The sequence below is a fragment of the Eleutherodactylus coqui genome, chromosome 3 (assembly GCF_035609145.1).
Source record: "Eleutherodactylus coqui strain aEleCoq1 chromosome 3, aEleCoq1.hap1, whole genome shotgun sequence".
Taxonomy (NCBI): Eukaryota; Metazoa; Chordata; class Amphibia; order Anura; family Eleutherodactylidae; genus Eleutherodactylus; species Eleutherodactylus coqui.
The window spans coordinates 6,518,618-6,544,653 of NC_089839.1; the positions used below are offsets into that span (position 1 = coordinate 6,518,618).

General features: G+C 47.0%; 2 protein-coding genes across 3 annotated transcripts in view; one reads left to right on the plus strand and one right to left on the minus strand.

Annotated features, from left to right (window-relative positions):
* Positions 1 to 10,862, minus strand: part of GPATCH2 (G-patch domain containing 2) — a 173,833-nt gene extending 162,971 nt beyond the window's left edge. Inside the window, exon 1 of the mRNA XM_066595076.1 lies at positions 10,451 to 10,862. Coding sequence (XP_066451173.1) covers positions 10,451 to 10,617 — 167 coding nt within the window. The 5' untranslated portion in view covers positions 10,618 to 10,862. The remainder of the gene's footprint in view (positions 1 to 10,450) is intronic.
* The window catches only part of SPATA17 (spermatogenesis associated 17), a 190,903-nt gene continuing 175,573 nt past the window's right edge, over positions 10,707 to 26,036 (plus strand). The window contains exons 1-3 of one of the 2 annotated variants that reach the window (XM_066595077.1): positions 10,707 to 10,894; positions 17,281 to 17,370; positions 18,673 to 18,754. In XM_066595077.1, the coding sequence (XP_066451174.1) occupies positions 10,827 to 10,894; positions 17,281 to 17,370; positions 18,673 to 18,754 (240 nt within the window). In that variant the 5' untranslated portion in view covers positions 10,707 to 10,826. The remainder of the gene's footprint in view (positions 10,895 to 17,280; positions 17,371 to 18,672; positions 18,755 to 26,036) is intronic. The other variant, XM_066595078.1, reaches the window with a different exon arrangement.

Consider the following 26,036-nt stretch of genomic DNA (forward strand, 5'->3'; position numbering starts at 1 on the left):
ATAACATACACTTAATATTTCAACGAGTGCCATGCCTGCAGATACAAGCGCCGGCTGTTACATGGGAGGTCGGGGCAAAAGCTTCGGCTCCACCCTCTGTTATTGTGGCGCTGACAGCTTGTGCTAGCACAGCTGATCGGTCGGGGGCCCGAGCGGCGGACTCTGGACGACCAACTATTGATGACCTAGCCTGATAGGTCATCAATAGTATTTTGGACCGGAAAACCCCTTTAATAACTACCTCGTGTGTGTGTGTGTGTATATATATATATATATATATATATATATATATATACATACATACACACTGTCCTGCAGTATTGCGCTCAGAGGTGGGCGTGGCTGTACAATTGTTCGTTCCCCATACATTGTGTGAAGGCCAGGTAGACGAGCACCGATCTTGTTGATAGGCGCTCGTCATCCACTGAGCCATGTAAGAGACATTCCTCCATCACAGCGGCCATCAGATGTTAGGGGGATAGGGGTGCGAGTACTCCGGGGGTGTACTTACAAGGTGCTGGGCAACCCTTATACTCTACTATACGTGTGAGCAATGGCTGTTCGCCGGCATGGTGCGCCGTACGTGATCAATACGATCTGCAGCCTAAGGCGCTCCCACATGGGTGCTAGCAGCCGCCTCCACCGCTCATAACTTACAGCTGACCACCGCTGCAAACCAGCAAGTGGCTCCAGATTGTGAGCGCCAGCGGCACTTGTGCGATTACGCCCTTACAGAAGCCTTAGGTTGGACTTTAACTTGACACCTGTAGCGCACTTTTACAGCATTTCTGATGTTAATGACACTTAAACACAACCCGACAAGTGCGGGCCTCCACGGGCGCATCACCAGACAGGTTGTAGAAACGTGGTAAAGCCGTGCTGCTAACGCCAGGCGTATCTGTGTGATGGGAATACTGTATTCTCACGGGTGGCTGCAATCTGTGAACGGCGCTCCGCTAATCTCTCACTTTAACAAAGCATAAATGTACGCGGTCCGCACGTCCTGATCCCTATTACTCCATGTGATAACCGTGGATCAAGCTCACATCATGCGAGTGCGATACGGTTTTTAATGCACTCAGACTTGAATGGGCAATTTTCATCGTGGAAAAAAAAAAAAGTTAAAATTTAAAAAAAGGACAAAATGTTTTACTTAAAATGTCCGAGTTTACAAAAATAAAAAAAGACCATGCGAGTGTCCGCAAGTCTGTGTACTCAATTTCTGTGTAACTTTAGTCTTTTTTTTCAGTTTGGAAAAAAAAGAAATTAATTATATATATATAAATAATAAAAATTGCACAGAAAAAAAAATAAAATAAAAAAACCCCATGTGAATACAGCCTAGGGCTGCACCCATGCGGGGTGGTTGAAATGCAGTTAAAACTATGCCGAGGATGGGGGGGGGGGGGGGGGGGGGGCTTGGTTGTGCGATACACACTTTTTTGGTGAGGTTTTAACAGCATCTCAACCGCCCGAGGATCCAGTCTGTAAACGGCGTCCATCAGTATTCTGCACCTCCACGACCCCCGCCGTGCCGGAGTATAGAGGTATTCTGTCCCTGGCGCTTCACTTCCCATGGGGATTAAAGGGGTTGTCCAGGGTAAGAAGAACATGGCTGCTTTCTTCCACATGCAGCGCCACCCTTATCTGTAGGTTGTGTGTGATACTGCAGTGAATGGGAGCCGAGCTGCAATACCAAACACAACCTACGGAAAAGATTGGTGCTGTGTTTGCAGGAACGTTTTTCTACCCCTGGACAACCCCTTTAATCTCCATGACAGCGAAGCCCCAGGGCCAGAATACGGCATGCAGTGGGTCCTATTTTTGTGCCGGTCACGCATGAGAACGGTACATAAAACTGCGTGGTCTCCCGTACATCACACGGTACACGGATGGGTGTCCATGTGTTCTGCGATGGGAGTTGTGCCCAAGAATCGCTACTGGCTGTGTAGATACAGACGTCTACACGGAGGGCCTCCATGATAGGCCCCCAGACTCCGTGTGACAGGGTCTGGGGCCCGTTACACAAAACCACCGGTTCAAGATACACAGCTACACAAAGGTGCTCATGCCGCCATCGCTGGACATCGTACTGTCAGAAGGGGTATTCATCTTTGCCAACTACTTCCCACGGGGCAGAAGATCAACTATCCGAGTACCCAAGATGCCCTTTCTAGCGGTCCGGCACACTATGAGGGAGACGCTCCGAGGGTCGGCGCTGCCAATATGCTGCTTATTAAGATTGCTGAAACCACAAATGTCACTTGTCACCACGGAGCGCGGCGGAGTATTGTTGCTTCTTCTGACAATGGATTGTAGCTGGCACGGGGCATTCCCTGCTGGCGAGGAGCAGCACGGTGCCAGCAAGCCTTTTAGGCGGAAGCTATTGTGCCCGTGAAGCCATTATCCGCCTCGGCATTAACGAGTCTGACATAAACAAAAGGGCTCAAGAAACAAATTGTTCATTCACAAATCTGGATTAGGGCAATTTATTAGAGGCTCTATCAACGTCTGCACAACCACCGCCGCGCAAAATGATGGCTGCGACCGCCAACTGTCCGAAGGGCTGACACAGGGCGAAGATGGTGATACGGGAGCGTCTGCTCATTCTAGACCTCAGTCCATCAGCGGGACCAGGACCCTCACCAATCCAGGGGGTCCTTCCTTTAGGGACCATTCATACGGGCAGATGCAGATTTCAGTTGCGTGTAAAAACAATTCAAGGATGTTTCCATTGATGGCGATTTACTGTCATACGGGATATTCTGAATACGCAGCAAAATAGGACAAGCGGCGGTTTTTTGTTTTTGTTTTATATGTCCGAAATCCGCTGTGTAAATAAGCCGAGATCCACGGCCTTTGTTCGCGGCGTATTTCACAAGAACGTAAAAACACGGTGTATTGGGCGCATATTTCGCAGTGATTAGAGGCCGTGGATTTCAATGGCTTCATACACAGCTGCGTCATTTCCAAGCGCCCAGTCACCAGTAATAAACGCAGTCTGACCGGTCTTGGTGCGTATTACGCACTGCAGGAGCCCATTGAAATTAATGGGTGCGAAAACACGCAGGAAACCTGTATATTCGCCAAGTATACATGTGACTAATATAGGTCCATGAGAAAGAGCCCTTAGGCAAGAGGCCCAGGGCTGTATATTCAGACGGTGGCACTCGGCCACATTATATCCTATGAGGCTACACCACAGACCGCTATCTCCTCCCTCACCTCCGTCCACCACCCAACCACGCTCTCCGTTCTGCGAATGATCTCACACTAACCTCCTCCATAAGCGGATCCTCTCGCTCCCGTTCTAGAACTTCTTCAGAGCTGCACCAGTTCTCTGGAGTGGGCTACCCCAGACAGGTGAATCCCTAACAGGCACAGTTTCAAGTACGTCCTTAAAACACCTCTCTATAGGGAAGCAAATCACATCCCCTAATCCAAAGCCTGGTTTAGACAAGGATTATAGTCTTTTGAGCGATAATCGTTGTGTGCCTTTACAGCGCAAGGTGATCACTCAAATGTTGAGCGATCACTTTGCGCTCCGAGTGGGGTATACAGAAGATAAGCGGGGCCGCTTGTTTTCTGCATCCAGCTGTTCTCTGCTCAGAGTGCCCGACTGTTATAAAACTGAGCACTCCGAGCAGGGTAGGCAGAACACTGCTGGACAGCTGTGTTCTTCATACCCCGGCTGTGTTCAGGGAGCGGTGTACAGCTGAAACAATAGTATCAGAATGTGAATGTGAGATCACAGGCCTATGCAAAGGTTATGCAACTTCGCTAAGCGCTGCGGTGTCTTCAAGCAGCTGGTCAGTGGGGGTCCTGAGCAGCAGACCCCAATGATTGGATATTTACGACCTAGAGGTCACTAATATCGGGGTCCCAGAGAAAGCCCTTTAATTAGCAGCGCCATCATACACATTATAGAAGGAAAGGAGCGTCCAGGAATTGGACGGAATGATCTGCGCTCAAAGTCAGCGCTAATGTTACTCGGGCGTGCAGGGGTGGGTGTATTGTGCCGCCATACCCAAGAGCCCCATCTAGTAGCGTTGGACTCCTTTGGCCTTCAAAACCACAGCGATTCGGGGTGGCGTAGTTTCCACTCGGTGATGAAAAGGTTCTGCAGGAATATCGGCCCCTGCGGACAGGAAGCTTCTTGTAGTTCCCGCAGATTAGATGGCGGTGCTGACATGTTCTGTCCGGCTGACAGGAAGGGGTCAGCGATTCATGCTGCTTGCGCCAAATTCTGACCTCCCATCAGCAACAGAAATCTGGATCCACCTGATGTGTTTCCGCTGCTCAGTGATACAATCGCCCCCTCTTGCGTGTACGAGCCGTTCGCCTGTATTATATGATGTAGGGTATACGCTCAGATGGACCGCGTGGCGCTTGCTGTGAGGATTTCCGGTCTTACACGTGGCTCATCTGGTTGGGATGATGGCGGCACTGGATGGTGTGAGACTTGTAATCGTTGTACATAATTCCATAGCAACAGTTTCCAAAGCAGATGAGACTTCTGGGTAACGCGAGTCTAACTGGATCCTCACTCATCCTGCCACGTAGTAATAGGAATCTATCTTTATATAGCACCGACATATACCGAAGCGCTCTACAAATCAGAGGGGCAGAATCCCACATTACATACAGTATTACACTAATATTGGTGAGGGTCTGAGCCACAAGGCCTTCCAGGGGCCACAGAGCTATGCAACCACCCCACTGATTCTGCCCTGTTCCAGGGCCAGGTCACAAGGCCTTCCAGGGGCCACAGAGCTATGCAAACACCCCACTGATTCTTCCCCATGCCAGGGCCAGGTCACAAGGCCTTCCAGGGGCCACAGAACTATGCAACCACCCCACTGATTCTGCCCTGTGCCAAGGCCGGGTCACAAGGCCTTCCAGGGGCCAAAGAGCTATGCAACCACCCCACTGATTCTGCCCTGTTCCAGGGCTGGGTCACAAGGCCTTCCATGGGCCACAGAGCTATGCAACCACCCCACTGATTCTGCCCTGTGCCAGGGCCAGGTCACAAGACTTCCAGGGGCCACAGAGCTATGCAAACACCCCACTGATTCTGCCCTGTGCCAGGGCTGGGTCACAAGGCCTTCCAGGGGCCACAGAACTATGCAACCACCCTATTGATTCTGCCCTTTGCCAGATCTGGGTAACAAGGCCTTCCAGGGGCCACAGAGCTATGCAACCACCCTACTGATTCTCTCCCAGGCCGGGCCCTCTATTGGAACCAAAGGTATTTATTATTCTGATGCATCTACAACAAAAAAGCAGCAGTTTTGCAAATAGACCAAATTTTGTATCGTTTTGTGTCCACAGCTGCTATGCAGACCTGTGTGTCTCCATGGTAACAGACAACACAAACTGCATGTTAGGGTGTGCTACTGGGATCCGTGGTCATGCATGGGTTTCCAGCAGTGCAGCCCCATAGATGAGGGTTGATTGCTCTGGCCAGCCAATCCCCCAGGTCAGCTGCTCATATATACCAGCTCCTCTGCTAGAGGCTGCTGGGTTTTCCTGTTTTTTCAGTGTGTTCAGCATAGACAGTGTCATGTTCCTACGTGTCGGTGCCGGATGTGTGGTTTGAACAGTCCTGGTGCATGCTGTTCGGTGTTGTATGCAAATCCCTGCCTTGTCGGTGTGAGCTGTGTTTCGTTTGTCATCTAGGTCTAGGTAGGTCCCTCGGTTCTAAAGTGGGCTTGTGGGCTTAAGTATCTTGGCCAAAACACAACCAAGCATACCTGCATGCATAAACAGATGCAAATAGATACAATGCAAGGCATTGGTTTCTGTTTTGGCCAAGATACTTAAGCCCGCTTCAAGGGTCCTCGTTGTATTATGGGTCCCTACTCTAACGGGACAACTTCCACAAGAAACCTGCCTGCATGCGGGACAATCATCCCAACAAGGACGGCCCTGCGCTGGAACCTACCTAGACCTAGGTGACAAACGAAACACAGCAGGACTGAACATAGCTCACACCAACACGCCAGGGATTTGCATACAACACCGAACACCGTGCACCCTGAACAGGACTGCTCACACCACATATCCAGCACCCTGCACAGACATGAAGGAACATGACACTGTTCACACTGAACAAACATAGGAAAACCCAGGAGCCTCTAGCAGAGGAGCTGGTATATATGAGCAGCAGACTGGTGGCAATTGGCTGGAGAAATCCACAGCCTGCTAGTTCAATCAGCCCCCACTTGTGGGGCTGCGCTGCTGGAAACCATGTAGAACAACAGATCCCAGCAGGACACCCAGCACTTCATGGCCTGATAATGTAGTCATCCTCCCTGCTAATGTACCAAATGGGCGCTCAGAAGTAGACGGTGGTGCGGCCATAGACCGAGGAGCATCTTCAGTCTGCAACAACTAGAGTGACATCACATAACCCGAGCCGTCAGGGCCAGAGGACACATATGGTGAGGGCGCATCCACACAGGCATATTGTGGTCTGTGAAGAAGCAAAGCGTTCACAGGCCGACATACACCGCTGCCTTGCGCGTTTCTTCTGGCCCAAACTCTTTACACGCGTAAAAAATAACGCACAAAATGTCATTGATTGTGTATAACTATGCAGCGAATATGCAGGTCTGCTTCGTATTTACGTGTGCCCATAGACCAGAATGCACAGGATGAGTTATCTGTTACCATGGAGATGCATAGGTCTGCATAGCAGCTGTAGACAGCAGCTGTAGATAATACAAACGGACATTTGCTTCTTTCTCATTGGCAATACAAAAGAGGAATAAAAAATGGCTGTAAAGCTGGACAGGGAGAGGGGAGGGGGGGAGCCGTGCAGACGGCCCATCGGGGGACAGGGAGCCATGCAGACGGCCCATCGGGGGACAGGGAGCCATGCAGGCGGCCCATCGGGGGACAGGGAGCCATGCAGGCGGCCCATCGGGGGACAGGGAGCCATGCAGGCGGCCCATCGGGGGACAGGGAGCCATGCAGGCGGCCCATCGGGGGAGTGGAGGACAGGGAGCCATGCAGGCGGCCCATCGGGGGACAGGGAGCCATGCAGGCGGCCCATCGGGGGAGTGGGGGACAGGGAGCCATGCAGGCGGCCCTCCTCTCGTTAGATCTCTGAGCCACTCCTCCAAAACATCTCCAACTGTCTGTCCGCAGTCTCTAACACCATGTCCTCTCTTTTTTTTCTAACTGACCTAGGCAGCCCACCGGGGGAGTGGGGGAGAGAGAGCCATGCAGGCGGCCCACCGGGGGGAGAGGGAGCCATGCAGGCGGCCCACCGGGGGGAGAGGGAGCCATGCAGGCGGCCCACCGGGGGGAGAGGGAGCCATGCAGGCGGCCCACCGGGGGGAGAGGGAGCCATGCAGGCGGCCCACCGGGGGGAGAGGGAGCCATGCAGGCGGCCCACCGGGGGGAGAGGGAGCCATGCAGGCGGCCCACCGGGGGGAGAGGGAGCCATGCAGGCGGCCCACCGGGGGGAGAGGGAGCCATGCAGGCGGCCCAAAACTGGACGTTCTGCAATGTTTTTCACAAGTGTGAAATCTGTATGTTTGAACACCCCAATGCAAGTCAATGGTCTCTATGCTGTCCGTAATACGCGCTTATTACATACTGAAAATTTGACTATGTGAATGAGCTCTGAGGGTGTGCGATGGCGATATGGCGACGTGCCATGTGACGCCCAACACAGAAGGTCCACAATGAATCCAGAAAAATGCGGCAAGAGAATGCAAATTTGGGGGCAGAATTCCCCGCTCGTCTGAAGATGTGGACGCCGCACCGCAAATCCGCAGCAACCGATTGAGTTCCGCATCGCATGTCAATTTCAGCGCAGATTTGGTGCAGATTTTCTCTGCGACGCGGGAGCTTGAAAATCTCCTCCCCGTTGCCGCTTCTGCGAGGGGTCATTCACACCGGCGGATTGCAGTCCATGAAATGCGCAGCGTTCTACAGAGTGTATATATATTGCTCCCCTTCTCTTCTCTATCTATACTGCCCCAATTGGACAAACCATCCACAAATTCGGCCTCCAATACCATCTCTACGCTGACGACACCCAACTATACACCTCCTCTCGTGAGATCTCTAAGCCACTCCTCCAAAACATCTCTAACTGACTGTCCGCTGTCTCTAACACCAGGTCCTCTCTTTTTCTTCTAACTGACCTCCTCGTCTTTCCACCTTCTAACCGACCTCACCTCAACATCTCCATTCCAGTATCTGGCACCATCATAACCCCTAGACGGCATGCCCGATGCCTTGGGGGTCACACTGGACTCGGACCTCTCCTTTACCCCCCACATCCAATCTTTGGCCCAAACATGCCACATGCACCTCAGGAATATTGCTAATATCCATCCATTCTTCACCACGGATACGCTCAAGACACTCATGGTCGCCCTCATCCACTCCCGACTCGACTACCGCAACTCGCTATTTCATCCCCCTTCCCCACACCAGACTCTCCCCCCTCCAATCCATATCCAGTCGTTACTCAGACGCCTCTGCATTATGCCAGTCGCTGCATTGGCTGCCCATCCACTGCAGAACTAAATGTAAACTCCTCACCTACAAAGCTCTGCATGGCGCTGCGCCACCATACATCGCCTCCCTACTGTCAGTATACCACCCAGCCGGCTCACTCCGATCGGCTAACACACTCAGACTAAACACCCCTGTAATACGAACCTCTCATGCTCGCCTACAGGACTTCACCAGAGCAGCACCCATCCTCTGGAACGCTCTACCCCAAGGCATCCGGACAATTCCCGATGCATGAAATTTCAGACGTGCCTTAAAAACTCACCTTTTCAGGGCATACCAAATCCCCTGACCTAGTCCCCCACCCCTCCCTATGGCCCCCACACCTTCCACCCTGCTTATTTCATATGACCTCTACCCCTGCACCTCCTTATCACTCCACCCCGTTTACCTCCTAATAACTGATTTCCACATAAAATTCCCTACTGCCTGTGTTCCCCCATGCCTCACCCCCGACACTTGGACCTCCTATACAGCCCCCACCTTGTACCCCCTGTACTGGCCCCTACCCCGGTAACTCCAGTACCACCCCCACCCCCACCTTGTACCCCCTGTACCGCCCCCACCTTGTACCCCCTGTACCGCCCCCACCTTGGACCTCCTGTACCGCCCCCACTCCTGTAACTCCAGTACCACCCCCACTCCCCACCTTGTACCTCCTGTATTGCCCCCACCCCCCTGTACCTCCTGTACCACCCCCACCTTGTACCTCCTGTACTGCCCTCACCCTCCTACCGCCCCCAACCCCCTGTACCTCCTGTACCGCCCCCACCTTGTACCTCCTGTACTGCCCTCCCCCTCCTACCACCCCCAACCCCCTGTACCTCCTGTACCGCCCCCACCTTGTACCTCCTGTACTGCCCCCCCCCCGTTCCTCCCCCCAGTACCACCCCCACTCCCCACCTTGTACCTCCTGTACTGCCCCCACCCTCCTCGTTCCCCCCAACCCCCCAGTGCCACCCCCACCCTATTTGCTTCAAACTGATTGTATCTTACATGTAATTGTTGGCTTATCTCCCTGCTTGAAGGCGCTGGGGAATAAGTTGGCGCTACACAAATAAAGATGCTTATTATATATGTGGTGCGGATGCGTATTTTTCATGGTTTCTTGGATACACGGGGCGCCCTTCAAAAGAAGTAAAGATGGTGCAATCGATTTCACTTTTTTTTTCTATCGGCCGTCTCCTGCCAACCTTCCCCCCCAAAAGAAAAACAAAACAAAACACCAAACTGACAGCATACGAGGTAACCGGCAGACGTTACCTGCGATCAGACAATAATGACACACGGAGATGGTTTTCGTACGACCGGAAAAAAAAAAAAAAAAAGCACAAAAAATTCCCACGTTTGAATAAAGTAACAGAAAGCAGTGCGGTCTATTCTGTCGGTGCGACGGGCGATCCGCAAAACGCAGGTCCGCTGATGTGGGGGACTAACAGCCGGCGCGGAGCGTCCGCCGGACACTTCACCACATGCGCTTGTTTGAGGTTTTATTCACAATTGCGCCAGATTCGAAGATCATTTGACGGCCACCATGATGAAAGCCACGCAGACCCCGCAGCATGTCCACGGGGGCCGGGAACAGAATGTGGAAGCAAAATCAACATCACAATGTGGTGGCCCGCGCGGTTACGGTCGCACGGCATACGAGGTTGCGGGCATGCGCGGTTGCGGGCACACGGCAGCACGGTTGCGGTCGCACGGCATGCGCGGTTGCGGATACACGGCATGCGCGGTTGCGGGCACACGGCATGCGCGGTTTTATTTGAATTGGACTATGACTGAGATATTCCTACGCCAGGTCCACCTCCCCTCCACCCCCAGCAGTCAGGGCGCCTCACAGGCCTCAGCACATCCTGCAGCCGCTAATAGGACCCCCCCGGCCGTCATCATGGCGGCAGCCTCAATCACTCACCAGCTGGTTCCCTTATTGGCGCGGATGTGTTTCCTGGCCACGCCAACCATGAACAAAGCTTGAGGAGTCCCACCAGGATCACAGCCGAGCCGAGGACGGAGCCACCATGACGCTTCCGGAGCAGCCGCGGCGGCCAGAGCCCAGCACCGGAAGTCGGCACGTACCATCACACCAGGGCCTTAGAACGGCACACACGGCGCTTCCCGCCTCGTCTGATACTGCACAACAATACACTGCTTTGGTCCTTCTGGATAATGTTATTTAACTGAACGTTATCCATGGTATTCGGGCAAAATCTCAAATAATCTATCTATTCCACCCCCGTCCAGAGTGGTACAGCCCTGTCTCCACGGAGACGCGTCCAGACACCGCGGACATGGCCACCCTGGGGAAGCTGCTGAGCCGTCCGGGCGAGCTGACCGCCGAGTGCTTCCTACACTGCAGGTACAGTGAGCGGGCAGGAGCGGCCGTGCGGCTCCGGGGAGAGGCAAGAAGCCCGCCGAAAACTTTTCAGAAGTTCCGTAGAGCGACAGCTGCTGCAGACTACAATTCCCATGATGCCTTGTCATTCAGATGCCGCTCTCTTATGCATCAAGAATTATGGGAAGTGTAGTTTTTAAGTCATTGGTTAGTTTTAGTGTTCTGACACCGATGACGGAAATTATAATAACTAGAAGTGTAATAAACTGCAGGAATGGAACTAATAACCGGGGCCGCAGGAGACTAGTATATTACTGGAAACGCCTTCCACAGGTGGAAAACCTTTTTATTGGACTACAACTCCCAGCAGTTGGTCTCATCTTTTTAGTTGGTCACAAATATATATATTTTTTATGTTGCAGACTAATTTGGACTTCACTGAACATAAAGCCACAACTCATTTAAAGTAATGCATACAGGTGCGACGGCGGATAATCCTGATATCCGCCACCCCCATATCGCACCCATGGGGGGCTGTCTGGTGGCATCCTCACGCTGCAGTACCGTCACCTTTCCCACCAAAAAATATTACTTGACTGAAAAGTCTGACTCCAAGGTGAAAGGGTTAATACAAACATTTCTGGTGGTCTACTCAGTGAAGGGTTTAGTATAAACCGAATACAATGGGGGTCCCCAGCAGCACTCCTCCTCACCAAAAAATTGTCGGGATCTTCACCATGCACCAGCCGCGGGGACCCTGAATTACCCAAACGAATCCAATGTAAATAAAGCAGCAGCATCCAGGTTAATGCTGACAGCCGTGGTGGTCTAGGGTAGCGATGGGGTTAATGCTGTCAGCCGTGGTGGTCTAGGGCAGCGATGGGGTTAATGCTGACAGCCGTGGTGGTCTAGGGTAGCGATGGGGTTAATGCTGACAGCCGTGGTGGTCTAGGGTAGCGATGGGGTTAATGCTGTCAGCCGTGGTGGTCTAGGGTAGCGATGGGGTTAATGCTGACAGCCGTGGTGGTCTAGGGCAGCGATGGGGTTAATGCTGACAGCCGTGGTGGTCTAGGGCAGCGATGGGGTTAATGCTGACAGCCGTGGTGGTCTAGGGCAGCGATGGGGTTAATGCTGACAGCCGTGGTGGTCTAGGGTAGCGATGGGGTTTATGCTGACAGCCGTGGTGGTCTAGGGTAGCGATGGGGTTAATGCTGTCAGCCGTGGTGGTCTAGGGTAGCGATGGGGTTAATGCTGACAGCCGTGGTGGTCTAGGGCAGCGATGGGGTTAATGCTGACAGCCGTGGTGGTCTAGGGCAGCGATGGGGTTAATGCTGACAGCCGTGGTGGTCTAGGGCAGCGATGGGGTTAATGCTGACAGCCGTGGTGGTCTAGGGCAGCGATGGGGTTAATGCTGTTAGCCGTGGTGGTCTAGGGCAGCAGGGGGTTTACGCTAGAGGAGGTACAACAGGGTACTAGAGCCTCCATGCTCCCTGTATCACATCTTGTATCCAAGCCAGAGGCAGTACAACAGGGTACTAGAGCCTCCATGCCTGCCGGTATCACAACTTGTATCCAAGCCAGAGGTGGTACCGCAGGGTACTAGAGCCTCCATACCCACCGTATCACATCTTGTATCCAAACCAGAGGTGGCACAACAGGGTACTAGAGTCTCCATGCCCACCATATCACATCTTGTATCCAAGGCAGAGGCTGTACAACAGGGTACTAGAGCCTCCATGCCCGCCCGTATCAAGTCTTGCATCCAAGCTAGAGGCAGTACAAAAGGAAACTAGAGCCTCCATGCCCACCCGTATCACATCTTGTATCCAAGCTAGAGGTGGTATAACAGGGTACTAGAGCCTCCATGCCTGCCCATATCACATCTTGTATCCAAGCTGGAGGCGGTACAACAGGGTACTAGAGCCTCCATGTCTGCCCGTATCACATCCTGTATCCTAGCTACAGGCAGTATAACAGGGTACTAGAGCCTCCATACCCACCCGTATCACATCTTGTATCCAAGCTAGAGGAGGTAGAACAGGGTACTAGAGCCTCCATGCCCGCCCGTATCACATCTTGTATCCAAGCTAGAGGCGGTACAACAGGGTACTAGAGCCTCCATGCCCGCCTGTATCACATCTTGTATCTAAGCTAGAGGCGGTACAGCAGAGTACTAGAACCTCCATGCCCCCTGTATCACATCTGGTATACAAGCTAGAGGCGGTACAACAGGGTGCTAGAGCCTCCATGCATGCCCATAGCACATCTTGTATCCAAACTAGATGCGGTACAACAGGGTACTAGAGCCTCCATGCCCGCCTGTATCACATCTTGTATCCAAGCTAGAGGCGGTACAACAGGGTACTAGAGCCTCCATGCCCGCCTGTATCACATCTTGTATCCAAGCTAGAGGCGGTACAACAGGGTACTAGAGCCTCCATGCCCGCCCGTATTACATCTTGTATCCAAGCTAGAGGCAGTACAACAGGGTACTAGAACCTCCATGCCACCCATATCACATCTTGTATCCAAGCTAGAGGCGGTACAACAGCGTACTAGAGCCTCCATGCCTACCCGTATCACATCTTGTATCCAAGCTAGAGGCGGTACAACAGGGTACTAGAGCCTCCATGTCCGCCCGTATCACATCTTGTATCCAAGCTAGAGGCGGTACAACAGGGTACTAGAGCCTCCATGCCCACCTGTATCACATCCTGTATCCTAGCTAGAAGCAGTACAACAGGGTACTAGAGCCTCCATGCCCACCCGTATCACATCTTGTATCCAAGCTAGAGGTGGTACAACAGGGTACTAGAGCCTCCATGCCCACCCGTATCACATCTTGTATCCAAGCTAGAGGCGGTACAACAGGGTACTAGAGCCTCCATGCCCGCCTGTATCACATCTTGTATCCAAGCTAGAGGCGGTACAACAGGGTACTAGAGCCTCCATGCCCGCCCGTATTACATCTTGTATCCAAGCTAGAGGCAGTACAACAGGGTACTAGAACCTCCATGCCACCCATATCACATCTTGTATCCAAGCTAGAGGCGGTACAACAGCGTACTAGAGCCTCCATGCCTACCCGTATCACATCTTGTATCCAAGCTAGAGGCGGTACAACAGGGTACTAGAGCCTCCATGTCCGCCCGTATCACATCTTGTATCCAAGCTAGAGGCGGTACAACAGGGTACTAGAGCCTCCATGCCCACCTGTATCACATCCTGTATCCTAGCTAGAGGCAGTACAACAGGGTACTAGAGCCTCCATGCCCACCCGTATCACATCTTGTATCCAAGCTAGAGGTGGTACAACAGGGTACTAGAGCCTCCATGCCCACCCGTATCACATCTTGTATCCAAGCTAGAGGTGGTACAACAGGGTACTAGAGCCTCCATGCCCACCCGTATCACATCTTGTATCCAAGCTAGAGGTGGTACAACAGGGTACTAGAGCCTCCATGCCCTCTGTATCTCATCTTGTATCCAAGCTAGTGGTGGTACGACAGGGTACTAGAGCCCTCATTCCCACCTATATCACATCTTGTATCCAAGGTAGAGGTGGTACAACAGGGTACTAGAGCCTCCATGCCCGCCTGTATCACATCTTGTATCTAAGCTAGAGGCGGTACAGCAGAGTACTAGAACCTCCATGCCCCCTGTATCACATCTGGTATACAAGCTAGAGGCGGTACAACAGGGTACTAGAGCCTCCATGCCTGCCCGTAGCACATCTTGTATCCAAGCTAGATGCGGTACAACAGGGTACTAGAGCCTCCATGCCCGCCTGTATCACATCTTGTATCCAAGCTAGAGGCGGTACAACAGGGTACTAGAGCCTCCATGCCCGCCGGTATCACATCTTGTATCCAAGCTAGAGGCGGTGCAACAGCGTACTAGAGCCTCCATGCCCGCCCGTATTACATCTTGTATCCAAGCTAGAGGCGGTACAACAGGGTACTAGAACCTCCATGCCACCCATATCACATCTTGTATCCAAGCTAGAGGCGGTACAACAGGGTACTAGAGCCTCCATGTCCGCCCGTATCACATCTTGTATCCAAGCTAGAGGCGGTACAACAGGGTACTAGAGCCTCCATGCCCACCCGTATCACATCTTGTATCCAAGCTAGAGGCGGTACAACAGCGTACTAGAGCCTCCATGCCCGCCCGTATTACATCTTGTATCCAAGCTAGAGGCGGTACAACAAGGTACTAGAACCTCCATGCCACCCATATCACATCTTGTATCCAAGCTAGAGGCGGTACAACAGGGTACTAGAGCCTCCATGCCTACCCGTATCACATCTTGTATCCAAGCTAGAGGCGGTACAACAGGGTACTAGAGCCTCTATGCCCACCTGTATCACATCTTGTATCCAAGCTAGAGGCGGTACAACAGGGTACTAGAGCCTCCATGTCCGCCCGTATCACATCTTGTATCCAAGCTAGAGGCGGTACAACAGGGTACTAGAGCCTCCATGCCCACCTGTATCACATCTTGTATCCAAGCTAGAGGCGGTACAACAGGGTACTAGAGCCTCCATGCCCACCTTTATCACATCTTCTATCCAAGCTAGAGGCGGTACAATAGGGTACTAGAGCCTCCATGCCCACCCGTATCACATCTTGTATCCAAGCTAGAGGCGGTACAACAGGGCACTAGAGCCTCCATGCCCACCCGTATCACATCTTGTATCCAAGCTGGAGGCGGTACAACAGGGTACTAGAGCCTCCATGCCCACCCGTATCACATCTTGTATCCAAGCTAGAGGCGGTACAACAGTGTACTAGAGCCTCCATGCCCGCCCATATCACATCTTGTATCCAAGCTACAGGCGGTACAACATGGTACTAGAGCCTCCATGCCCCTGTATCCCATCTTGTATCCAAGGTAGAGGAGGTACAGCAGAGTACTAGAGCCTCCATGCCTGCCCGTATCACATCTTGTATCCAAGCTAGAGGCGGTACAGCAGGGTACTAGAGCCTCCATGCCCCCCCGTATCACATCTTGTATCCAAGCTAGAGGCGGTACAACAGGGTACTAGAGCCTCCATGCCCCCCATATCACATCTTGTATCCAAGCTAGAGGCGGTACAACAGGGTACTAGAGCCTCCATGCCCGCCCGTATCACATCTTGTATCCAAGCTAGAGGCGGTAGAGCAGGGTACTAGAGCCTCCATGCCCGCCCATATCACATCTTGTATCCAAGCTAGAGGCGGTACAGCAGGGTACTAGAGCCTACATGCCCGCCCATATCACATCTTGTATCCAAGCTAGAGGCGGTACAACAGTGTACTAGAGCCTCCATGCCCGCCCATATCACATCTTGTATCCAAGCTACAGGCGGTACAACATGGTACTAGAGCCTCCATGCCCCTGTATCCCATCTTGTATCCAAGGTAGAGGAGGTACAGCAGAGTACTAGAGCCTTCCCACAAGGGTCAGTTCTCCACAATAAATGACCCTTTTGCTCTGATATTGTAATCACGTTATAATCACACAGAGGGGGTTTTCATCCGACGACTTCTGGGGGAGGACTGATACTAATAATTTATACTATTCTCCATTTTTGTTCGCATCCCGCTTTGCGTCTATTTGTAGCTCCTCCCCTTCTGTAAATATCTGCTTTTGTATGTTTATTTTTAGAATAAAGCTTTAAACTTTATTAGTCTTCTGCGAACGCTTTAAGGCCCCCTGTCCGCGGCCGAGGCGAAATATGGCTAGCGATGTTCCATCGAGGTGGAGGAGGGGGGGAGAGCTGACAGGTAGGCTCCCCGCAGAGAATCGCCCCATGCAGCGATTTAGATCTCGCGAGCTGAGAATCGCTATGCTTCTCCTCCGCTCGTGGACGTCCCCCCCTTCCCCAAGATGAAAGGGTTAATACTGATGTTTCTGGATGATATAGCACCCTATGACCTCCTCAGTCATCTGATTGCAGGAGATCCAGGACTCTTCCAATGACCTTTCCTCAGAATGGGTCATCATTACTGCAGTCCTGTGGGGTTTATAGGCTGCCGATATACAGTACCGCAATACAGAAGTACTACAGTGTGCCGTACAGGCGACTGGAAGTTTAAGTCCCCTTTGGGAATTAATAGTAAAGATGAGTTTGAAATATTATGAAAAATGGAAAAAAAAAAAGTTAAAACTTTACTTTTCCTGTTTTCACAAAAATATAAATACAATAAAAAATACATAATTGGTATCACTGTGTCCAAAGTATCTCATTATTTATCACACATGATATATGCCTTCCACCATGCCGGCATTGTACCACCGCCACCCAAACACAATGGATACAAAATAACAAGAAGTAAAAAGTACCTCCTAGTCGTAGCAAGAAGAACTACAGCCCATCCTGCAGAAAACAAGGTCGTCAGACTCTCTTATTCTCTTGCCTTTCTAGAGAAGCCGAGGAGAACAGACTGAGGGAGTATAACGCAGCGGTGGCGATCCAGAGCTGGTTCCGAGGATGCCGGGTCCGTGCGTACCTCAGGTGAGGCGTCCAGTTCATAGCCCTGGCTAGTAACATCTAGAACCTGTATGTGTCTGCTCATCATAGAGGGGGGACCTACCTGTATTACACAGACAGGAACGCTCCTGGAAAGGCAGAACACTTTGTGAAGTGCTCACCAATTTAATGGAATGGGCACCATGCAGTACTACATTTCTCCTGTAGTGGCCACTGCAGCGAATATGCTCTGGTGCTCACAGCTGAGTTAGCTGATGGCTGGATCGGCGTGCTCTAGAGAAAGGGGTGTCCAGCACCCCTTTAAGAGTGTTTCACCATGGAAGAAGAAAAAAAAAAACATGCTAAATACGAAATTCTGTCTCCTGGTTTATCATCCATATCCGCCCCATCCGTGTCGCCTGCTGCGGCGGAGCAAGTGCTCTGCGGCGGTCTGTAAGATAAGATCCTGCATACTGTATACATCTTCCTGGGGTATTGGCAGCAGGCGGCACATGTGGAGGCCTTCTGGACCTCTAGAGCAGCCCGCCAAAAAGGATAATGGGGGCCCTTATGTCACAGGGAATCGGTAGAGAAATATCCAACATGGCCCAGAGATAACTCTGTAGCCCACTGGCCCCAAAGATCATTAAGAGCGAGATGAATGGGACTTCTATCAACTATATAGGATGAAATGTCCCCCTGCCACTAGGGGGAGCTGTATAAAGCTATATTTAGCTTCCATGGAACCCACTGATAATCCCTTCTTTAGGATTCTCCTAAGCTCCCCCTGGAGGTGGGGAAAAGTTCCAAAAATGATTAAGTGAAGGAAAAGCTGGTTCTGAAACTCCGTAACACGGACACAGATTCCATATGGCTTTCAGTCATAGTTAGATTGAAAAAAACAACTGAAAAATAGATGCATTTGTAAATATTAAGGGGGTTGGCCATCAATAGTAGATCAATGGGGTTCTGCCACAAGGGCCCTCCACCAATCGCCTACTTCCCAAGGCCAATGTGCTCGTGTACTAAGCTGATTTCTGCAGGAAGCAGGCAGCTCTGTTCCCACTGCTGTGGCCCGTCTTGGTATTACATTGAAATGAATGACAACATTGCCTGCAGTAATAAACCCGGCCACTGCAGTGGGAAAGGAGCTGTCTGCTTCCTGCAGTAATCTGCTCATTGCACTAAAACACAACTCACTGAGGGTCTACGATTGAGGATCTATCCTAAAGACCGGCCATGAACAATTTATAGCTGGACAAACCCATGTGGACTTGTACTGATCCTGTCACACTACCTGATAATCTAGGTATCGATATCTAACTGTATTTAGTATATTCTTTTTAGGTACCTGAACAGAATGGTCACAGTGATCCAGACATGGTGGCGTGGATATCAGGCAAGGAAATATTTCAGGAGCAAAGTGAAGGTAATGACAGTATTATAGTCGTTATATTCTTGTACATAGGGGGCAGTATTATAGTAGTTATATTCTTGTACATAGGAGCAGTATTATAGTAGTTATATTCTTGTACATAGGGGGCAGTATTATAGTAGTTACAGTATATTGTTGTACATAGGAGGCAGTATTATAGTAGTTATATTCTTGTACATAGGGGCAGTATTATAGTAGTTATATTCTTGTACATAGGGGCAGTATTATAGTAGTTATATTCTTGTACATAGGGGGCAGTATTATAGTAGTTATATTCTTGTACATCGGGGCAGTATTATAGTAGTTATATTCTTGTACATAGGGGGCAGTATTATAGTAGTTATATTCTTGTACATAGGAGGCAGTATTATAGTAGTTATATTCTTGTACATAGGAGGCAGTATTATAGTAGTTATATTCTTGTACATAGGGGGCAGTATTATAGTAGTTATATTCTTGTACATAGGAGGCAGTATTATAGTAGTTATATTCTTGTACATAGGGGGCAGTATTATAGTAGTTATATTCTTGTACATAGGAAGCAGTATTATAGTAGTTATATTCTTGTACATAGGGGCAGTATTATAGTAGTTATATTCTTGTACATAGGGGGTAGTATTATAGTAGTTATATTCTTGTACATAGAGGGCAGTATTATAGTAGTTATACTCTTGTACATAGAGGGCAGTATTATAGTAGTTATACTCTTGTACATAGGGGGCAGTATTATAGTAGTTATATTCCTGTACATAGGGGGCAGTATTATAGTAGTTATATTCTTGTACATAGCGGGCAGTGTTATAGTAGTTATATTCTTGTACATAGCGGGCAGTGTTACAGTAGTTATATTCTTGTACATAGGAGGCAGTATTATAGTAGTTATATTCTTGTACATAGGTGGCAGTATTATAGTAGTTATATTCTTGTACATAGGAGGTAGTAATATAGAAGTTATATTCTTGTACATAGGGGGCAGTATTATAGTAGTTATATTCTTGTACATAGGAGGCAGTATTATAGTAGTTATATTCTAGTACACAGGAGCAGTATTATAGTAGTTATATTCTTGTACATAGGGGGCAGTATTATAGTAGTTATATTCTTGTACATAGGAGGCAGTATTATAGTAGTTATATTCTTGTACATAGGGGGCAGTATTATAGTAGTTATATTCTTGTGCATAGGAGCAGTATTATAGTAGTTATATTCTTGTACATAGGGGGCAGTATTATAGTAGTTATATTCTTGTACATAGGGGGCAGTATTATAGTAGTTATACTCTTGTACATTAGAGACAGTATTATAGTAGTTATATTCTTGTACATAGGAGGCAGTATTATAGTAGTTATATTCTTGTACATAGGGGGCAGTATTATAGTAGTTATATTCTTGTACATAGGGGGCAGTATTATAGTAGTTATACTCTTGTACATAGGGCTGCGGTATTATAGTAGTTATATTCTTGTACATAGGGGGCAGTATTATAGTAGTTATATTCTTGTACATAGGGGGCAGTATTATAGTAGTTATACTCTTGTACATAGGGGGCAGTATTATAGTAGTTATATTCTTGTACATAGGGAGCAGTATTATAGTAGTTATATTCTTGTACATATGGGCAGTATTATAGTAGTTATATTCTTGTACATAGGAGGCAGTATTATAGTAGTTATATTCTGGTATATAGTGCAGTATTATAGTAGTTATATTCTTGTACATAGGAGGCAGTATTATAGTAGTTATATTCTGGTATATAGTGCAGTATTATAGTAGTTATATTCTTGTACATAGGAGGCAGTATTATAGTAGTTATATTCTTGTACATAGGGAGCAGTATTATAGTAGTTATATTCTTGTCTCTAGGGGGCAGTATTATAGTAGTTATACTCTTGTACATTAGAGACAGTATTATAGTAGTTATATTCTTCTACATAGGAGCAGTATTATAGTAGTTATATTCTGGTATATAGGGCAGTATTATAGTAGTTATATTCTTGTACATAGGGGGCAGTATTATAGTAGTTATATTCTTGTACATAGGAGGCAGTATTATAGTAGTTATATTCTTGTACATAGGGGGCAGTATTATAGTAGTTATATTCTTGTACATAGGAGCAGTATTATAGTAGTTATATTCTTGTCTCTAGGGGGCAGTATAAGGGCTTAGTCAGACGGGCGTTTTTTGCCGCGATTTGCGCATGCGCATGCGTCCGGCGATTTTTTAAAACCATTGCTTCGCAATGGTATCGGACACATGAGCGCTTTTTATGCGCTCGTCCGAAAAATTATAGAACAAAAAATCGCAGATCGCACCTATCTGCGATCTGCGATTCCTGTTCGCTTCTGTATATGCGCTCAATGGGGCCGGCGGCAGCAGCGCCGACCCCATTGAGAACATATAGAAGACAAATCATCCTTCTCTGCCACAGCTGTAACAGCTGTGGCAGAGAAGAACGATGTTTGCCCATTGAATTCAATGGAGCGGCAATACAGCCGCTCCATTGAAAGCAATGGGCTGCCGGCGTGCGCGGGGTTAATTGTCGGGAAGGGGTTAAATATATAAACCCTTCCCTGCAATTCATGCTAAAATGTGTTAAAATAAAAAAAAATTGTATACTCACCTTTCCGCTGCAGCCGGAGTCCAGCCGCGGCCGCTGTCAGTTCTCCTGAACTGCTTCTCGGCACTATTCAGCCGGCGGGGCTTTAAAATCCCCGGCTGCTGAATGATCTGCTCTGATTGGTCACAGCCTGACCAATCAGAGGCCGGTTTCACTCACACACCCATTCATGAATTCATGAATGGGTGAGTGACTGCTGCCTCTCAGCGCTGAGCCAATCAGGGGCAGGTCTGACTCACATCCATTCATGAATTCATGAATGGGTGTGAGTGAGGCATGCCTCTGATTGGCTCAGCGCTGAGCCAATCAGGGGGCAGGTCTGACTCACACCCACTGCAGGACGGCTGCCCGGAGCTGCAGGCAGAAGGTGAGAATGCAATTTTTTTTTATTTTAACACATTTTAGGATGGATTGCAGGGAAGGGCTTATATATTTAAGCCCTTACCGACAATTCATCCCGGGCTTGCCCGCAGCGCATTGCTTTCAATGGAGACGGCTGTATTGCCGTCTCCATTGAATGCAATGCGCTGGACAGCTCCGGCCCGTTTCTAATGAAACGCGGCTAGGAGCAGATTTTCGGGCGATTTGCGGGCGACTTCCGCGCACCGGTCACGCGATTTGCGGATGCTCATCCGTCATGCGATCCGCAAATCGCGGCAAAAAACGCCCGTCTGACTAAGGCCTTATAGTAGTTATACTCTTGTACATTAGAGACAGTATTATAGTAGTTATATTCTTGTACATAGGGGGCAGTATTATAGTAGTTATATTTTTGTACATAGGGGGCAGTATTATGATAGTTATTTTCTTGTACATAGGGGGCAGTATTATAGTAGTTATATTCCTGTACATAGGAGGCAGTATTATAGTAGTTATACTCTTGTACATTAGAGACAGTATTATAGTAGTTATATTTTTGTACATAGGGGGCAGTATTATGATAGTTATATTCTTGTACATAGGGGGCAGTATTATAGTAGTTATATTCCTGTACATAGGAGGCAGTATTATAGTAGTTATACTCTTGTACATTAGAGACAGTATTATAGTAGTTATATTCTTGTACATAGAGGGCAGTATTATAGTAGTTACATTCTTGTACATAGAGGGCAGTATTATAGTAGTTATATTCTTGTACATAGGAGCAGTATTATAGTAGTTATATTCTTGTACATAGGGGCAGTATTATAGTAGTTATATTCTTGTACATAGGGGGCAGTATTATAGTAGTTATATTCTTGTACAGAGGAGCAGTATTATAGTAGTTATACTCTTGTACATAGAGGGCAGTATTATAGTAGTTACATTCTTGTACATAGAGGGCAGTATTATAGTAGTTATATTCTTGTACAGAGGAGCAGTATTATAGTAGTTATATTCTTGTACATAGGAGGCAGTATTATAGTAGTTATATTCTTGTACATAGGAGCAGTATTATAGTAGTTATATCCTTGTACATAGGAGCAGTATTATAGTAGTTATATTCTTGTACATAGGGGGCAGTATTATAGTAGTTATATTCTTGTACATAGGAGGCAGTATTATAGTAGTTATATTCTTATACATAGGAGGCAGTATTATAGTCGTTATATTCTTGTACATAGGGGGCAGTATTATAGTAGTTATATTCTTGTACATAGGAGCAGTATTATAGTAGTTATATTCTTATACATAGGGGCAGTATTATAGTAGTTATATTCTTGTACATAGGGGGCAGTGTTATAGTAGTTATATTCTTGTATATAGGGGGCAGTATTATAGTAGTTATATTCTTGTACATAGGAGCAGTATTATAGTAGTTATTTTCTTATACATAGGAGGCAGTATTATAGTAGTTATATTCTTGTACATAGGAGCAGTATTATAGTAGTTATATTCTTGTACATTGGAGCAGTATTATAGTAGTTATATTCTTGTACATAGGAGCAGTATTATAGTAGTTATATTCTTATACATAGGGGGCAGTATTATAGTAGTTATATTCTTGTACATAGGGGGCAGTATTATAATAGTTATATTCTTGTACATAGGGGCAGTATTATAGTAGTTATATTCTTGTACATAGGAGCAGTATTATAGTAGTTATATTCTTGTACATAGGAGCAGTATTATAGTAGTTATATTCTTGTACATAGGGGGCAGTATTATAGTAGTTATATTCTTGTACATAGGGGGCAGTATTATAATAGTTATATTCTTGTACATAGGGGCAGTATTATAGTAGTTATATTCTTGTACATAGGAGGCAGTATTATAGTAGTTATATTCTTGTACATAGGAGCAGTATTATAGTAGTTATATTCTTGTACATAGGAGGCAGTATTATAGTAGTTATATTCTTGTACATAGGGGGCAGTATTATAGTAGTTATATTCTTGTACATAGGGGGCAGTATTATAGTAGTTATATTCTTGTACATAGGGGGCAGTATTATAGTAGTTATATTCTTGTACATAGGGGGGCAGTATTATAGTAGTTATATTCTTGTACATAGGGGGGCAGTATTATAGTAGTTATATTCTTGTACATAGGGGGGCAGTATTATAGTAGTTATATTCTTGTACATAGGAGGCAGTATTATAGTAGTTATATTCTTGTACATAGGAGGCAGTATTATAGTAGTTATATTCTTGTACATAGGGGGCAGTATTATAGTAGTTATATTCTTGTACATAGGGGGCAGTATTATAGTAGTTATATTCTTGTACATAGGGGCAGTATTATAGTAGTTATATTCTTGTACATAGGAGGCAGTATTATAGTAGTTATATTCTTGTACATAGGAGGCAGTAATATAGTACTTATATTCCTGTACATAGGGGGCAGTATTATAGTAGTTATATTCTTGTACATAGGGGGCAGTATTATAGTAGTTATATTCTTGTACATGGGAGGCAGTATTATAGTAGTTATATTCTTGTACACATGAGCAGTATTATAGTAGATATATTCTTGTACATAGGAGGCAGTATTATAGTAGTTATATTCTTGTACATAAAGGGCAGTATTATAGTGTTTATATTCTTGTACATAGGGGGCAGTATTATAGTAGTTATATTCTTGTACATAGGAGGCAGTATTATAGTAGTTATATTCTTGTACACATGAGCAGTATTATAGTAGTTATATTCTTGTACATAGGGGGCAGTATTATAGTAGTTATATTCTTGTACATAGGGGCAGTATTATAGTAGTTATATTCTTGTACATAGGAGGCAGTATTATAGTAGTTATATTCTTGTACATAGGAGGCAGTAATATAGTGTTTATATTCTTGTACATAGGGGGCAGTATTATAGTGTTTATATTCTTGTACATAGGGGGCAGTATTATAGTAGTTATATTCTTGTACATAGGAGGCAGTATTATAGTAGTTATATTCTTGTACACATGAGCAGTATTATAGTAGATATATTCTTGTACATAGGAGGCAGTATTATAGTAGTTATATTCTTGTACATAGGGGGCAGTAATATAGTAGTTATATTCTTGTACATAGGGGGCAGTATTATAGTAGTTATATTCTTGTACATAGGGGGCAGTATTATAGTAGTTATATTTTTGTACATAGGAGCAGTATTATAGTAGTTATACTCTTGTACATAGGAGGCTGTATTATAGTAGTTATACTCTTGTACATAGGAGGCTGTATTATAGTAGTTATACTCTTGTACATAGGAGGCTGTATTATAGTAGTTATACTCTTGTACATAGGAGGCTGTATTATAGTAGTTATACTCTTGTACATAGGAGGCTGTATTATAGTAGTTATACTCTTGTACATAGGAGGCTGTATTATAGTAGTTATACTCTTGTACATAGGAGGCTGTATTATAGTAGTTATACTCTTGTACATAGGAGGCAGTATTATAGTAGTTATATTCTTGTACATAGGAGGCAGTATTATAGTAGTTATATTCTTGTACATAGGGGCAGTATTATAGTAGTTATATTCTTGTACATAGGGGCAGTATTATAGTAGTTATATTCTTGTACATAGGGGGCAGTATTATAGTAGTTATATTCTTGTACATAGGAGGCAGTATTATAGTAGTTATATTCTTGTACATAGGGGACAGTATTATAGTAGTTATATTCTTGTACATAGGGGGCAGTATTATAGTAGTTATATTCTTGTACATAGGGAGCAGTATTATAGTAGTTATACTCTTGTACATAGGGGGCAGTATTATAGTAGTTATATTCTTGTACACAGTGGCAGTATTATAGTAGTTATATTCTTGTACATAGGGGGCAGTATTATAGTAGTTATACTCTTGTACATAGGGGGCAGTATTATAGTAGTTATATTCTTGTACATAGGGGCAGTATTATAGTAGTTATATTCTTGTACATAGGGGGCAGTATTATAGTAGTTATATTCTTGTACATAGGGAGCAGTATTATAGTAGTTATACTCTTGTACATAGGGGGCAGTATTATAGTAGTTATATTCTTGTACATAGGGGCAGTATTATAGTAGTTATACTCTTGTACATAGGGGGCAGTATTATAGTAGTTATATTCTTGTATATGGAGGCAGTATTATAGTAGTTATATTCTTGTACATAGGGGGCAGTATTATAGTAGTTATATTCTTGTACATAGAGGGCAGTATTATAGTAGTTATATTCTTGTACATAGGGGGCAGTATTATA